Below are 15,434 nucleotides of genomic sequence, written 5' to 3' on the forward strand. Positions count from 1 at the left end.
ATGGGACTTATAACATAAATGGTGAAAAGTGGGTGTACATTGTATAGCGGCATTACGTGTCGTAATGTGCACCTCTGCCTACCCCTTCGGGGATAAAAGGCGTAACGTTGCATGTAAGAGTCCACTTCCAATGGATATTATATCGATCCGTTCATGAAATAAAAAGTATCGTCGTTGACGGCGGTCTATTTTAACTTTATGCTGCACTGGAAAGCGCTCGATGCAAAGGCAATTACAACTGCCTCGGGCCATGGCTAAGACATTAATATTTCAGATGGTGATTGACTGAAGGCTAGTGCGCCGTTCAGGCTCGAAGAAAATCAATATTAAAATAAAAGCGAGCAGTTTATTACAGGCAGTATGTTACACTAGTCGTGACGTTTATCCTTCTTTAAATCTACATAAAAAACAAACAAGGAAATATCATAATTTGAATTTCCATACGTATCAATAATCAGCATTAGGTGCTGAATAATCAAATTCTAACATATTTGAGAGTGCATTAGTACCTAATCAATAATGGAGAGAATACCGAAGACAGCAAAAACAACTAAGCAAAGGAAAAGCCAAGTAAGTCACAATTTAATTGAATTAAGTTATTTTATTCAAGTTTAGCACTTCCATCCCCATCATATAGATGGTTGGCAGGCCACAACTGTGCGCTTCTCACGAAACTTTCTGCCTCGCACAGCAAAACTTTGGAATGAGCTGTCGTCGGTGGTATTTCCGAACCGATACGACCTTCAAACGTTAAAGAAAAGAGCGTATTCCTTTTTAAAACGCAACGCGCCTGTGACTCCTCTGGTGTTGCGGGTGTCCATGGGCGGCGCTGATCGTTTACCATCAGGTGAACGGTCTGCCAGTTTGCCCCTTATTCCATAAAAAAATTCATATGGTTTCAGGTTGTTGCGACACAGTGAAACCAAAAGAATTTGTTTGATTCTGTGCTTTTAGTTGGAAAACACACTGTGTCCATGCATGTGTGTAAACCAACGTTATCAGATGCCACTCTAGAGTTATCAGAAGGTACTGATCTAACTAATCGTGCGGTCGTTGTTTTAGCTGTTTCGTTTCATTATTCACGGGACGATGAGGATTTTCAATGTGAGGAGTGCGGCCCCTGTGGTCGTGAATGGGGATGTGGACCGAGCCGTTAGAAAGGAGACGGAGTTTAATATGAGGACCATCAGGATGCTTCTACTGTTCATCACGGGCATGTTTGTCGTGAGTACTTACCTTTACCTCTTACTGCCACACTCAAAGGCATTTAATGAATTCCATTGTAACTTTCGTGAGACATACTAAATTAATTATTATGTTATCGGCTTACTCACGTAATTGTTTGACGATGAACTCGACTAGTTTCAAGCCATGCTAGAGGCTCATATTTTCTCGTCAAACAATTACGTGCACATAATAATTCATTTAATGAATACTTAAAGTATTCCTTAGTAACGATTTTGTATAGAAAACAATTGCTAAGGACTACGTAACCATTAAAAGACTCTGAGTACAGCGGTTACTTAACTACGCATGAAGAAATATCTACACAAAGGTTTAATTCGATATTTCGATTTGTTTTGTTCAATTGATTGAATGAACAGTGAACAAAGGAATGAATTGATTGTATGAAGAAAATTTAATAATGCATGAAATACAAAATTATTATTTAGATCTACATGAAATAAATAACAATATTGCATTATGTTGGTTCTAAAGTTTGAAAAATTGTGCAATGAACATTTTTGTGTGGCCATTGTGCATCTTGTAAAAAAAAGAAAGGTAAATGACATGTAAATAATAATATTTATTTATAATACTAGTTAGTGGTTATAAGTTATAAGGCCCATGTAATAGGCGAGCCTATTGCTATGTACTGGGCACAATTCGAAATTTTCGAAAATTCCATATAGGTAACACAAATGGTGAAAAATGTGTGTACAGTGGCATTACGTGCCGTAACTTGCACCTCAGCCTACAGGGATCGGCGCGTCGCGTTCCGCGCGCGCCTCAAAGGGCCATCAGACCACCACAGATGGGGCCCAGTAGGGCTGATGCCTGATCCGGAGCTGCGGACTACCTAACGGGTTTACCGGGGTTCTGGTTCGAAAGGCAGGAGTAGGAACGGGGTGGTTTTTAGTCAGTAAGAGTCTGACACTCCCTCCCGCCTCACCCAAGGCAGGAGAAGTCATTGGATGATTTTCCCCCCTCAAAAAAAAAAGCCTACAGGGATAAAGACATGATGATACTTTTTTGAATACAAATAATGTTCTGAATTCCAGGTGATAGGAACTCTGATGATGATGCTGGGTGTCTCGGTATACGCGCACTATCACAGTTTCTCCTCATTCTTCGAGCCTGGCATGATCCGCATGACGCCATCCATCCTGAGTGTGTTTATTGGAGCGGTTCTGGTCATCATATCCATCTTCGGCTTCTACGGTAGTTTGAGACTCAGCACCTGCATGGTCAATTTGGTACGTATTTGTAGTCTATACTTAATTTATAATTATATCTAGACTATCTAGAATAATAAATAAAGTCGGAATGTCTCTTTGTCACATTGCATTGATATAACCGCTTTTTACTAGATGCATATGAATACCAATAATATATACGATACTTATACCAGAATGACGTTTTGCACACTGTCAGTCTGTTTGTTCCGGCTTATCTCTGAAATAACTGGACCGATTTTATCGGAACTGATTGGCAGGTAGCTGATGTACTAAGGAGTAACTTGGGCTACTTTTACTTAGTCCATAATTGTTTTTATGTGGGATACTGCATTTATCGAGGAACAGCTGGTAAAATATCAGGAGAGGGGCGTAGTTAGTTTTATGTACCTATGTTTGGAATATTTCGTATTTAATTGCATAACAATTATACCCTAAAGTGATAGAAGAATAGAGTACATGTTAACGAATGCTTTTTAAATAGTATTGACTTTTAAAACAATATTCAATATTAATTAATCAAAACCTTCTCTTTCTTTTCAGTATGCATTCATCTTGATGCTGTTGCTCATAGTTCAGTTAGCCGTCGTGATAGTCTCGTTCAATGAGGCCGGAGATCATTTGTACATGTATTACATTAACATTCCAGTAAACATGTACAGTGACCCTGAAGTTCAACAAGAAATTGACATGTTGCAAAATACCGTAAGTATTCATTTTCTTTTTATCCACTTTTTACTATTTCTAAGAAATTGTTTCCCCCACACTAGGATTTTCTACTGTGTCGTGGGTGCGTTCACATACACAACACACCCAGGTCCGAAACAACAATTTGTGGATCACACAATAGTTGTTTCGTGCAGAAATCAAACAGGTGGCACGTTGCGCGGTAGCCAGTTGCCCAGCCACCAATCCAACCGTGCAGTCGAGTCGGATTACTGAGTGTTGCTTTTTATCAAATAGGGAAGACGAGATCTTTGTTAATGCCCGTCTTGTAGATTTTTTAAAATATTAGACACGTATTGTTTAGTTTCTAACGGCAACAAATACTTTTGAAGATATAACTTACTGTTGTCTCTGTATCACCCCAAGGTTGACTGGTAGAGAATGCCAAATTGGCATTAAGTCCACCTTTGTATCATTGTACATAAAGTGTAAAATAAATATCGATTTGAAATATCCCTTAGAATAAACTGTATCTAATCTTTTTTTCCATTTTCCTCTTCAGTTGACTTGCTGTGGCAGTAGCTCGTTCACAGACTACCTAGATGTGATGTTCGGGCCCAATCAACCAGTGGCGCTGGCAACTGTTTACCTCGCTGGGGAGTATCTGACCTTGACTTTACCTGCGTCCTGCTGTTTCTCCGTCGTCGATGGACGCTGTGACCGAGTGCCAGCAATGGGATGCAAATCCGAACTGTTCAGTACTTTGGTACATAATTCCACGATCATCGGTATCCTTGGAGTATCTGTGATGCTTGTGACTGTGAGTATAAGTTCATTAATTTGTTTGTAAAGTAAAATGTTCAGGATGACTTGTAATTCGTCGTATTCCTCTCGGGAGACGATAATACAAAAAAAAAAACTTACAAAATTAGCTCTGAGGCCCCTGGTCCGAAAGTAGTTTCTAAGATATCCAACATTTTTTGTTTTGGTCAAAAAATCCCGAACTGGTTATAAAAACATCAATAAATAAAAACCTTTATTAAAAATAATTTGTTTTGCAGGTTCTCGGCATAATATTTGCTCTGCTTCTGGCTCGTTGCATCCGCAGACTGAAGAGTGCGAGAGGTTTGCTCGCATGGAGAATTCGAGAGAGCGTTATTGTAGCACGAGAAGCTGAAGAGAAGCAGCAGCAACAGCAGCAGCAACAGCAACAGGAGCAGCAACAGCAACAGGAGCAGCAACAGCAACAGGAGCAGCAACAGCAACAGGAGAAGCAACAGCAACAGGAGCAGCAACAGCAACAGGAGCAGCAGACTGAGGCAAACCTAGTGCACATCGAATCACAGACATCAAGCGCAGCATAAATTGAAAGAAGAACAATATTATATTAGGCTTATAAGGCTATTTTTCGCATTTATATTTCACACACATCAACAGCCTCTAAGTGGCCACTGCTGACCAAAGACCTCTTCTTCCGGAGAAGGTTTAAGCATTAATCGTAGCATATTTAGAGTAGAGACTATCCTTTGCAAGCTTATAGCGTTACCACCTTCTAGCACGAATAGACTACGGTACCAAACTATCGGACGTTAAGACATTGAAAGTTACTCATTTGGTAATTAATCCGATTCTGGACTAAAATGGTTAAGAAAGACTTGGAAGTACGTAAATATGTATAAATTTTAACAATACAACAATAACAACCGTCCTGTTTTGAGGTGATTTACAAAATCTGCTGTTGTACTTAAGGCTGGCGATGTTCACTACTGCATCTAAGTGCTTGATTCTGGCAGGTTTGTGGTCCATCCAATTCGACTTCGGATGCCACCAGTCAGACAAGAGTCAGGGAAGATCAGTATTACTAAAAATCATTTTAAGTTAACGTATATTTTGCTATTTGCTGGCGGAAAACATTTTAAAACAAAGAAGATAAGACACGTCAAGTAGTGAAAACTGTTGTATTAAGCGATTTTACTTAGTATATTTAATTAAATATTAAAAATATTTATAATAGAGGATTATTGGTAGATTTTTTTGTTCTTTCTCTCTTAATAAGTATTTAAGGCTTATGCAAAAGAAATAGAACGCTCTGAATGTTACGAAGTCTATGCGAATTGCGAACTAAGGAGAAGGCATTTTCATCGAAAAGGAAAGTTGTTGTACCTATAAATGATGCTTGCAATAGGCACAAACAGCTTTGCAAGGCTTGTTATGTTTTATCAATAATCCTCAAAGTAACTACACATCAATTAATTAGGTATGTATAGTAGATATAATAATAAGTTATTAGTAATAAGTTTCCAGCTTATTTGAACACTGTTAATCACAATTTTTGTGTTATAATATCTATGTATCTGTACTGAAAATAAATTACTTTACAACTAGGTATTATTCGTATTATTTGACCCATTTAGGATCACAAAATAATGCAAACTTATTAAAAACAATCCTTATTTTTTTTAAGGGGGAAAAACATTGAATGACTTCTTCCGACTTTTAAAAAACATTACCTTACACTGGGATTTTCTCCTATGTCGTGCGTTTACAAACATACAAGTTCACATACACGTGACACCCAGACCTGAAACAATATTTTGTGGATCACACAAAGAGTTGCTCCGTGCGGGAATCGAACCCGTTACCCGGTGCACGGCAGCGGCGCTACCATTTACATATATTAAACTGAAACCTTTTTTTGTAAAATAAGTTAAAGTTGTTACTATGATTTATATCAGGGGTGGCCAACTTGAGACATAAGATCTACTGTTTACTAACGAAACCCTGTGCGATCTACAACTTAGAATAGTAATTAATAATTACGTTGCGCAATATGGACTATTTATTTATACTATTATTATTAGAACTTATGACGGGATATTTACCATGTTTATTCACTTTGGTGAACTCTTTGCTCGTGAACACCCACCCGCATTTACTCCAGTTAATCCGTGATAATGGCGCTGGCCAAGGGCGACAAATTCTGCAACAGTGCCGAAATATCGGAAACTCACCAAAGTGAATAAACATGGTAAATATCCCGTCATAAGTTCTAATAATAGTGTTAGTGACCATGTCAGTTTAAAAACTTATATTTATTTATATTTTTTGCCTTGCCACGATCGATTGGACTATGATCGCGATTGACTGGTTGGCCACCCCTGATAATATAGATTCTATATTATGTTTGTTAGTGACAACATGTACCTATTATAATTTGAATGCTCTCAAATGATGTCACTGCTAGTCTGCTCAAAGAAACAACCATAAATCGTGCATCTCACAGTCACAGTAAATAAAAACAATAATAATACGCGTCTAACTATTTTACATTATATTTTATCGATGATAATACATATAACATTGTCTGATCTAAATGCATTGATACTATTGATAGCTGATATTGAAAAACATATTGGAGATAACACAATTTTCACCAATGAAAGCCTTTGTACACAAGTCACTATATTATCCTTTCTTTATAAGTAATTATCTATCGCTGCACCGATTGGCGATTTGTTTCAATTCAGTGCGACACAGTGCTATTCTGTAACTCAATTCGAAAGATACAAAGCGAGCTCGATCGATTCTTGCCCGTCACTGTAGGTCTACTCCGGTTCTCGAATGCGAAGTTTCGTTTAATCTTCGGCCGTAGGTTTTATTGATTACTTGAAATAACGTTTTATATTATAAATTAAATATATTTATTTATCTTCATTTCTTTCGTTAATTTTTGTTCACGAATGTTCGCAATAAATAGAATTGTAGTATGCAATCTGCGAAGATTTTTCGTTCCTTCGTTGAATTAAAGTAGGCCTGTTTATTCTCACAAACAAAGATATGGCGGACTGTGATTGAGTTCGCTTCGAATGTTCCGAATAGACAATTACAGAATAGCCTATAATTTTCAAAAGAGTCACTCTAATCAGTGCTCGACAGTTGGAAAACACACTGTGTCCATAAACGTGTGTGAAACAACGTTATCAGATCCACTTTAGTTATCACAGTACTGCCTGTAAGCCACGGACTAAGGAATCGTGCGGTTGTTTTGTTGGTGTCTCTATTTTTCTAACGAGTATTTTAGATGAGGGTTTTTAGAATGAGGAGTGTCACGCCCGTGGCTGTGGTCCCCAACGTGGGTGCTGCTAAAACGGAGACGGAATACAACATGAAGTCCATCAGGTGTCTCCTGATGATCATTACGGCCATGTTCATTGTGAGTAGAAATTCTTGTAGCTTGTTCACTATGTATGTGAAGTGCTTGCAGATAATAGACACTTATTTATAAATTGTATTGATTATTGCGCAATTTTCCTATATTTATTTGTTATCTATTATTACATTCCTTTGTTAAGGATTAAAATTTGAATATTTAATTATTGAACAATGTCTTGCACTTATAAGTGCAGTTCAAGTATTGTATTAAAAAAGTTTGACGATTCGGAGGTCAATGATTTCAGGAAAATCAGATAAATTTAAATAATCGCTAATTAATTTATTAAGGATCTCTATGTTGCATTCTTAATTTCCAATTTGACATGTAAAACATTAATACATAATATCTCTAACTCTTTACTGGCTAAACTGTTGATTCGATTATGATGAAATTATTACTGAGAGATAGCTTAAAAAATTTAGGGGGATAACATAATATCGTAATTAGGTCGGTATACTTACCCGATACTGATTAAAAGCAAGGGTGTACTTTAACAATTTTATTTTGTTTGTGTTTAAAAACATTTCCATACTTATTTATGGACATATGTATCTACCTACATATATTAGATATATTCGGTAAAATCCCTTGTCCACGTCACGTCGGCGGAGATAAAAATAATGATTGATGATTGTGGACTATTGTCCATATTGTCTCGCCAAATGTTTTATTACCACAGCAATAGACTGTGACAATACATTTCTTATGTTTTATTAGCTTGTTTGCAAGCGGCGTCGTCCGCGTTCCCATGGGATAAAAAACCTTTTTATTTTTGAGAAGGGAAAATCAACCAATTACTTCTCTGGGAGAAGTCGTTGGATGATTTATACCCTTAAAAAAGAGACTATTGTATTTACTTGTAATTTATTTCTTATCGTTTGAAATGATCCAAATACCTATTTATTCGTAATCTATAGAGTCTAGTAGATTAGGATCTCAGACAAAACCACACTAGAATGATATATAGATAGTAAGCATTAGCATACTTTTGCAAACGATACATAAAATAAAATACATTCTGTTAGACAATATGTCACGACTTCACGAGTTCGATTCTCGTACGGAACAACTTGTACCTGTGTGTTCCACAAATTGATGTTCTGTTCTGGCTCTGGTTGTGATGTTAATGTCAATATGTCAATAGACGACTATTCTTTTTGTGATTTTAATATCCGTCTTCTAGATTATTTTAAAACAAAACACACGTATTTTTATTTTCTTAGGGAAACAAATATTTCCGAAGATATAAGTATAGTTTTAAATTATCGCGTGTCGTCACTTCTAGGACGTCACGTCAAGTAGAAATGACGTAGCTCCCACTCCCAAACTTTGATTCGTTGTCTGGATGTATAGTTACCTCATATTACAAAATAAAAAAAAATATTTGTTAATATTTTTTCATTACCTACCTAACTGACGGACTGAATAGATTTTTAATTTTCATACACCCCGTCATCATTCCAATTTGTATGATTTATATATCTAGGAAATAATTCGAATGCACTTTTAACTGTGCTGAAACCTGCTCAATACAACGATTGTCTCATTATGTAAAATGCTGATACTAAATCACATCCTACAACTAAGTACTAGGTACTCAGTACACGTGCAGATCCTAAACCAGTTGTTAAAATTACAAAATGAATATATTTGCACACGTTTATAACTTTATTATTTTATCTCACGTACTCATATTTTCTTAAGCTGTTTAATTATGTTAATTTTATTTCGTTGACTTAAGTTGGTACCTAAGTACGTATATAAATCCTAACTAGACATTATCTTTGTTCAAAAAGATATATAAGAACATAGTTAGGTACCTGCATAGTGCACACTTTTTTATGACGGGGGAAACCTTCAAAAGACCTAACATTTTAGGGGTAAAAGGCTAGGGAGTGTGGGACTTTTACCTCACTAAAATCACCCCGATGGCGACCCTCTGCACATGTAAGAGGCACTGGGTCCTCTAAGTAGATGTCCTCCGGAGCCCTCACGGTGCAACGCCTGTTGCGGCACATCCCTAGGGATACGAAATACGTCTCCTATGAGCCTCACAGTGCAATTTGGACGGCAGCACGTAACCACAGAGCTACCGTGTTCTCTGAGGTCGCTGGATGGCCACCTAGAGTCCGCACTTTATGCACCCGCGGCCCAAAGGTCCGCGCATAGGGCACACCTACCAAGCCTACTGCCATATACTGGGTACAACTCCAGACTTCGTGCGATACTGAGATTTTTTCGAAAAGCCGAAACAAGCCTAGTAGGCCTAGTAGGCCCAGTAGGCCCCTTGTCCGGCAGTCGCCCGCTCGGCTAACGAGGCAGCCTCAATATTTACGTATTCAAGCAATATTTAGGTAGGTACAAAACTAACCTTTCAACCTTTTGTTCTAATCTTGTTGTTTTCGAGTTAATCTTATCGGTTATCTCCGATGACCTCAGCCGCTCTTGGTAAAGGTAATTTCTAACAATAAGAGTAGATAAACTTACTGCATAGGTAGCTAATAATTATTTATTACGATTAACCTCTCAACTGCTGAAACAACTGAAATATGAAAATGAGACACATTTTATTATAAACGTGACATTAGGTTTTTCTCCTATGTCGAGGTTGCGTTTACAAACATACAAGTTCACATACACATGACGCCCAGACCCGAAACTGTAGACCACACAAGTAGTTGTTCCGTGCGGGAATCGAACCCGCTACAGGTTGCCCAGCCACAACCGTGTCCCGCCAACCAACAATAGAAAGTACTTAGGTACATTGTGCATCGCTTAAATTTCCAAATCGGTAAAAACACGTTAATCACTTATTAATATCAGTAATAAATATAATTTTGTCATTATCATCAAATGAAAAATATTTTACTTTAGTAAGTATATTAATTTATCTTCAATAAACATTATCTGTGTCGGTAATTCAGTATACGTAGGCAAAATGATTCATTTCAAAGATTAGGGGCACGATTGTGAATGGAAAAACAAAAATTGGCTGTTATTTTGTTATCTATACTATCAATTGCATTCCTAATTTCCTATTTAAATTTAAAAATATTCATAATAATACCAATGCTATATGCGTGGTCTGAAAGACCTAATAAAGATAGATAATACAAGGATAAGGACGACTGATGTTGTGTAATCGACAAAATAATTCAAGTTTAAAGGACATTTTCACGCTTTATAAAGGCTCTGCTCCAACTCAGCAATTATTTTGTTATTTTTTGAACAATAAATATTTAGTCGTATGATATATTTCATGATGTCATTGCTTCCAAAGCAAATAACGCCGTGCCGCAGCAACCGCGGCGATGTGATATGAGGCCCTTAGGTCTACACCAGCAATACGCGAACTGCAGAACATGTTCAATAATCTCCCGGTCTACCTTTGTTTGTTGATAAACAAACTCTTTTACTACTGACTGGCAAATGACCTACCAGTACTGCATGGGGCTACTATATTTTATTTAATACTTGATGGGTCGTTTGGCCGCTATCTCGCCGGGTGGTAAGTGATTATTCGGCCTATAGTGGACGTCTGCCTAAGACCTATCCACTTGGGCCTTGAAAACACTCAGGTAGTACATATAGGGAAACACAGACTCCGGCAAAGAGTTCCACTCCTTAGCAGTTCGCACAAGGAAGCTTGAAGCGAAGCGCTTCGTGCGAGTGGGTCTAAAGACAAAACCATAAAATAATTGATTGTTATTTCCATTCCAGGTGGTAGGACTTCTGATGATAGTGCTGGGTATCTCAGTATACACGCACTTCCACAGTTTCTCCTCATTCTACGAGAGTGGGATGATGAACATGACACCATCCACGCTCAGCGTGTTCATTGGTTTGGCGCTGCTGATCATATCCATCTTCGGTTTCTTCGGCAGTTTGAAACTCAGCACTTGCATGGTCAACGTGGTACGTAGATATTCTGTTAGCTTAGCTTCAGGATGTGATAACAATAAGGTTGACAAACAAAGAATCATTATCATATCAGCCACAAGGATACCTTCGGCATTTCCGAACACAACCGCTTACAATTTTAGTGGTATCATGACGATGTATGCAAAAACCTTAACGATAGTAATAAAATACCTTTATCGAAAATTCTTCGAATGTGCATATTATCTACATATCGTCAACAATCACATGATACATTTAATTATGTTGCAAATTATGTAGCAATCAACTCGCAAACAGTAGCAACCACTGTCTGCCATTTTGCGGATGTCCTCACTTTCCCTAGCTAAAGGAAACAATGATCTACCCACATAATATTACCTACGTAACGTTTGCTAAAATCGGTTCTCCAATAAATGTGGTAGGCCCGCTATTACTTCAGTTTGTCTTTACCTTATAAGTAAATGATTATCTACATTTGGTCCATTGTCCACACCTCGCATAACTTCTAGATTCAATCCTACAGAGAGACCCTGATAGGACTCGACTCAGGACGTACTATAACTATAGCTATGGTTATGAGGCCTAAACATTACCTGTGATCAAACAACTGTTTAACTATAAGTAGCCTTTCATGCAGCAACATCAACATTAATTTTTCAAAACCTTGTCTTGCTTTTCAGTATGCATTAATCTTAATGCTGGTGTTCATTGTGAAGTTAGTTGTAATAATACTGGCCTTCACTACGTCTGGGTATGAAATATGGAGGCATATCAACATTCCTGTGCACATGTACCACGACCCTGAGGTTCAGGAAGAGATAGATATGCTGCAATCTAGTGTGAGTAAAACCTATTTCCCTATATATTGTTTATCAACTTTCTCTTTCACATAAATGTCTACCTAATACAAAATAAATATCCGATCACACTAGCATGAAAAATATAGGTGTGTAGGAGACAAAAGTGTGTGACCAATGAAATTCTTAAAATTACCAGTTTTGGATGACAATTCATTCACCCACGAAAGTACCTTTTTTATGGTATAAGTCAACGAGCAAACGAGCAGACGGATGGTAAGCAATCGCCGCGGACCATGGACAGATGGACACCCGAAACACCAGAGGCGTTACAAGTGCGTTGCCAGCCTTTTGGAGGTTAGGAATTTGAGGGTTGTTTGGGGAATCGAGGATTGGGAAAGGATAATTGGGTTTCTGGTAACCTCACTCACATTAACATACATACACATAACGCAAGCGTTGTTTCACGTCAGTTTTCTGTGAGGCCATGGTATCACTCCGGTCGAGCCGACCCATTCGTGCCGAAGCATGGCTCTCCCACACTTATCGTAGCTAGCTAAATCCTAAAACTGTAACGTAACGTTAATGAGAACGTGTTAAGCAACCTTCGTGGCGGCTTAAGCCCTTTCTTATTCAAATCCGAGTGTTTGTACCTACATCTTATCTTTGTATAGATAAGCTATGTATATCTACCGACTTTGGCATAAAGGTAGATACTAGATAGGTAGCAAGATGTTTATTATTAGCTACGTAGGTATGGTAGATACCTTACCTACATGATGACGTAGGTAAGGTAGATCTTGCGCGGACGTAAAAGCATAAAATTTGGTACATTTATAGTTTATGTGTAGGAGAAGTGCATAGCGCTAATATTTTTCAAAAATAATGCTTATAAAGTACATTAAATCAATAAATAAAACATTACAAACACATGCATAGTATCTGATCGTATTTGACAAAACGTCAAAATCGATAGACATTGCGATGATATTCTCACGTCTCATATGAAAAGAGTTTTATAAAAGAGTTTGAGTTATATAAAAATTATCCTTCAACGTACATACGTTAAGTGGTATTGTAAATTAAATCATATATGGTCGAATTTCGGCCACTAGGCGATCACTAGTTTAGAGGAAATAGAGACTATATCGTAGATTATCACATCGACGGTTAAAAGGAAATAGGGTATAAGCGACAAAAAATGAAATATTCAGGAGAGCCGTTCAAACTCGTCGGTCGTCGAAAGAATACTAGGAAAATGATTTTTTATGGCTAGGTTATAAACGCCAAAAATGTCATCGTAGAGCCATGAGAGTAAGCGCATTCGAAAGAGCGGAAAATTGTACGTAGGATAGCATAATAAACTCATTTTTGACCAAAATGTCGCTTATACCCTATTTCCTTTTAACCGTCGACATGGTTTTGGGTTCGAATCCCAAGCCAAAATTATCATAGAATCCAGGTTTATCGACTGCTAGATACAGATTTGTCCCTTTAATTACCACACTTTTTGGTAGGTGTCTCTCATCTATGCGGACTGCGACTATCTATTTATTCTATTTAAAAATAAATGTTAATTTTTCTCAACTCTCTTCTCCAGTTCAGCTGCTGCGGCAGTTACTCCTACATGGACTACTTAGACGTGGTGTTTGGGACCAACCAGCCTACAGTCCAGGCCTCCATGGTGATCGATGGGGACCAAGTCAGCATGACTTTACCCAGGACATGCTGCCTCTCAGTCACAGTAGACAATTTCTGTCAACGAGTCTCAGGAATCGGATGCAAGGACGCGCTAGTAAATTCCATGGTGCAGAATTCCACAGTCATTGGTATCCTCGGAATATCTGTGATGTTTATCAATGTGAGTACCTATCTACCTATAAGTTCTTTGCTTGTTTGTTAATTACCTAAAGGTTTTAAAACGGTGATTGATTACATGATGACATGGTCTATTCTTGAACTTCGTTGAGCCGTTTCAACATTGATAGGGAACTATTTCATTGATGACAGCGACGTAAAGGTAAGCGTCCACAAGCCCGCATTGTACGCAACGGATTTTAGTTTGTCTAGTATAGAAACTCACAACTGCGTCCACTAATCCGCACCATACGGACTGCATCATCGGCAATGCCTATTTACTGATGACGTCATACGGAATGCGTACGATGCGGGCCTGTGGACGCTTACCTTAAGGGACCTACTTAATAATCTCTTTTTTTAAAGAAAAGTTCAACACATAAAATCATTTTTTTATACTTTTTTACCTGTTATCTATTTTCGTGTCTACAAATATTTAAAAGTGTGTCCTTATCTTTGTTTTAATTTTTCGAATCTTCATTTGGTTGCTGAAGAGAAATAAAGACGTAGCCTCACCTAGATTAAGTTATTAGGCGTCCATTCTTTGTGGGGAAACACCGCGTCCTACTTCCTAGGACTACGGTTAGAGATAACATCACTTACACGAGTATCAAATTAGTCTAATTATACCTAGGTATTACGTTTTAATAGATAAGTAATGGAAACTAACATTAAGTACATATATCAAATTAGGTTCAACAAACTCGTAAAGATTTTTATTTACTCGCTCCAAAAAGCATATTATTTAAAAACAGGGGCTTTAGTCTGCTATTACAATTGTGTCTGAATGCTCGATAAGGAGCAGTGCAAGAGGGACGCAGCTATGTAGGTTGTATAGCTCCTTCCCTCTTGCACTGCTAAATTATCGACCATTCTGACACAATTGTAATAGCAGACTAAGGCCCCAGTAGTGTATCACAATGGACACACAGACAGGTCAAGATAAGTAATAAAAAAAAAAATTGTATTTCAGCTCCTTGGCATAATATTTGCTCTCCTCTTGGCGCGTAGTATCCGCAAACTGAAGAGTGCACGAGTGTTGCTCGCATGGAAAGTCCGAGAGAGGGTTATTGTTGCACGAGAGGCCGAAGAAAGACAGCAGGGTGCGCCAAACCAGGTCTACATCGACCCACAGTCATCAAGCACAGCATAATTTGAAACCTAACAACATATTTTATAGAAATATTTTTGCATTTACATTTTAAGGTAGAACCTTTAATAAGGCTGTGAAAATCGCCTGCTATCAATCTTTTAATCAAGTTTTTTTTACATATTAATGACATTTTAATTAGTTATAAGCTATTTTAGATATGTAAGTATACATTTTATCTATGATGTACTTAATTTGTTTCGAAAATCCTTCCAGTACCTAGTTATCTAAGTAGGTACTTAGACAGTCCACCGTTTGTTTAAAGACACTCAATTCTATTGTTATAAAATAGGTGAGTAGTTAATTGTCACAGTTGATCATAACACTTGTATTATTATATTTATATCTATTATTTTTAATTAAATAAGTTTACAACTTTGATGATGTTTTATTTG

General features: G+C 37.5%; 2 protein-coding genes across 2 annotated transcripts; both read left to right on the forward strand.

The window, feature by feature from the left end:
* Window positions 1–453: 453 nt before the first annotated feature.
* LOC118266617 (uncharacterized) lies at window positions 454–5,508 on the forward strand. The gene is made up of 6 exons (XM_050703041.1): window positions 454–570; window positions 1,063–1,224; window positions 2,283–2,477; window positions 3,000–3,161; window positions 3,685–3,942; window positions 4,184–5,508. The coding sequence occupies exons 1-6, from the start codon at window positions 520–522 to the stop codon at window positions 4,484–4,486; spliced, it is 1,131 nt and encodes a 376-aa protein (XP_050558998.1). The 5' UTR covers window positions 454–519; the 3' UTR covers window positions 4,487–5,508.
* A 1,561-nt stretch (window positions 5,509–7,069) lies between these two features.
* Window positions 7,070–15,418, forward strand: LOC118266778 (tetraspanin-33). Its single transcript, XM_035580324.2, has 5 exons — window positions 7,070–7,335; window positions 11,056–11,250; window positions 11,916–12,074; window positions 13,633–13,893; window positions 14,863–15,418. The coding sequence occupies exons 1-5, from the start codon at window positions 7,204–7,206 to the stop codon at window positions 15,040–15,042; spliced, it is 927 nt and encodes a 308-aa protein (XP_035436217.2). The 5' UTR covers window positions 7,070–7,203; the 3' UTR covers window positions 15,043–15,418.
* Window positions 15,419–15,434: the final 16 nt, after the last annotated feature.

Source organism: Spodoptera frugiperda, chromosome 23 (genome assembly GCF_023101765.2).
Source record: "Spodoptera frugiperda isolate SF20-4 chromosome 23, AGI-APGP_CSIRO_Sfru_2.0, whole genome shotgun sequence".
Lineage (NCBI taxonomy): Eukaryota > Metazoa > Arthropoda > Insecta > Lepidoptera > Noctuidae > Spodoptera > Spodoptera frugiperda.

Excerpts from the sequence above, each read along its gene's own strand:
- LOC118266617 (XM_050703041.1), top strand. The coding sequence starts at position 520 with ATGGAGAGAATACCGAAGACAGCAAAAACAACTAAGCAAAGGAAAAGC. Across the intron at positions 1,225-2,282 it reads TCATCACGGGCATGTTTGTC|GTGATAGGAACTCTGATGAT; the intron begins GTGAGTACTTAC and ends TCTGAATTCCAG. Across the intron at positions 3,943-4,183 it reads TATCTGTGATGCTTGTGACT|GTTCTCGGCATAATATTTGC; the intron begins GTGAGTATAAGT and ends TTTGTTTTGCAG.
- LOC118266778 (XM_035580324.2), top strand. The coding sequence starts at position 7,204 with ATGAGGGTTTTTAGAATGAGGAGTGTCACGCCCGTGGCTGTGGTCCCC. Across the intron at positions 7,336-11,055 it reads TCATTACGGCCATGTTCATT|GTGGTAGGACTTCTGATGAT; the intron begins GTGAGTAGAAAT and ends TTTCCATTCCAG. Across the intron at positions 11,251-11,915 it reads GCACTTGCATGGTCAACGTG|TATGCATTAATCTTAATGCT; the intron begins GTACGTAGATAT and ends CTTGCTTTTCAG.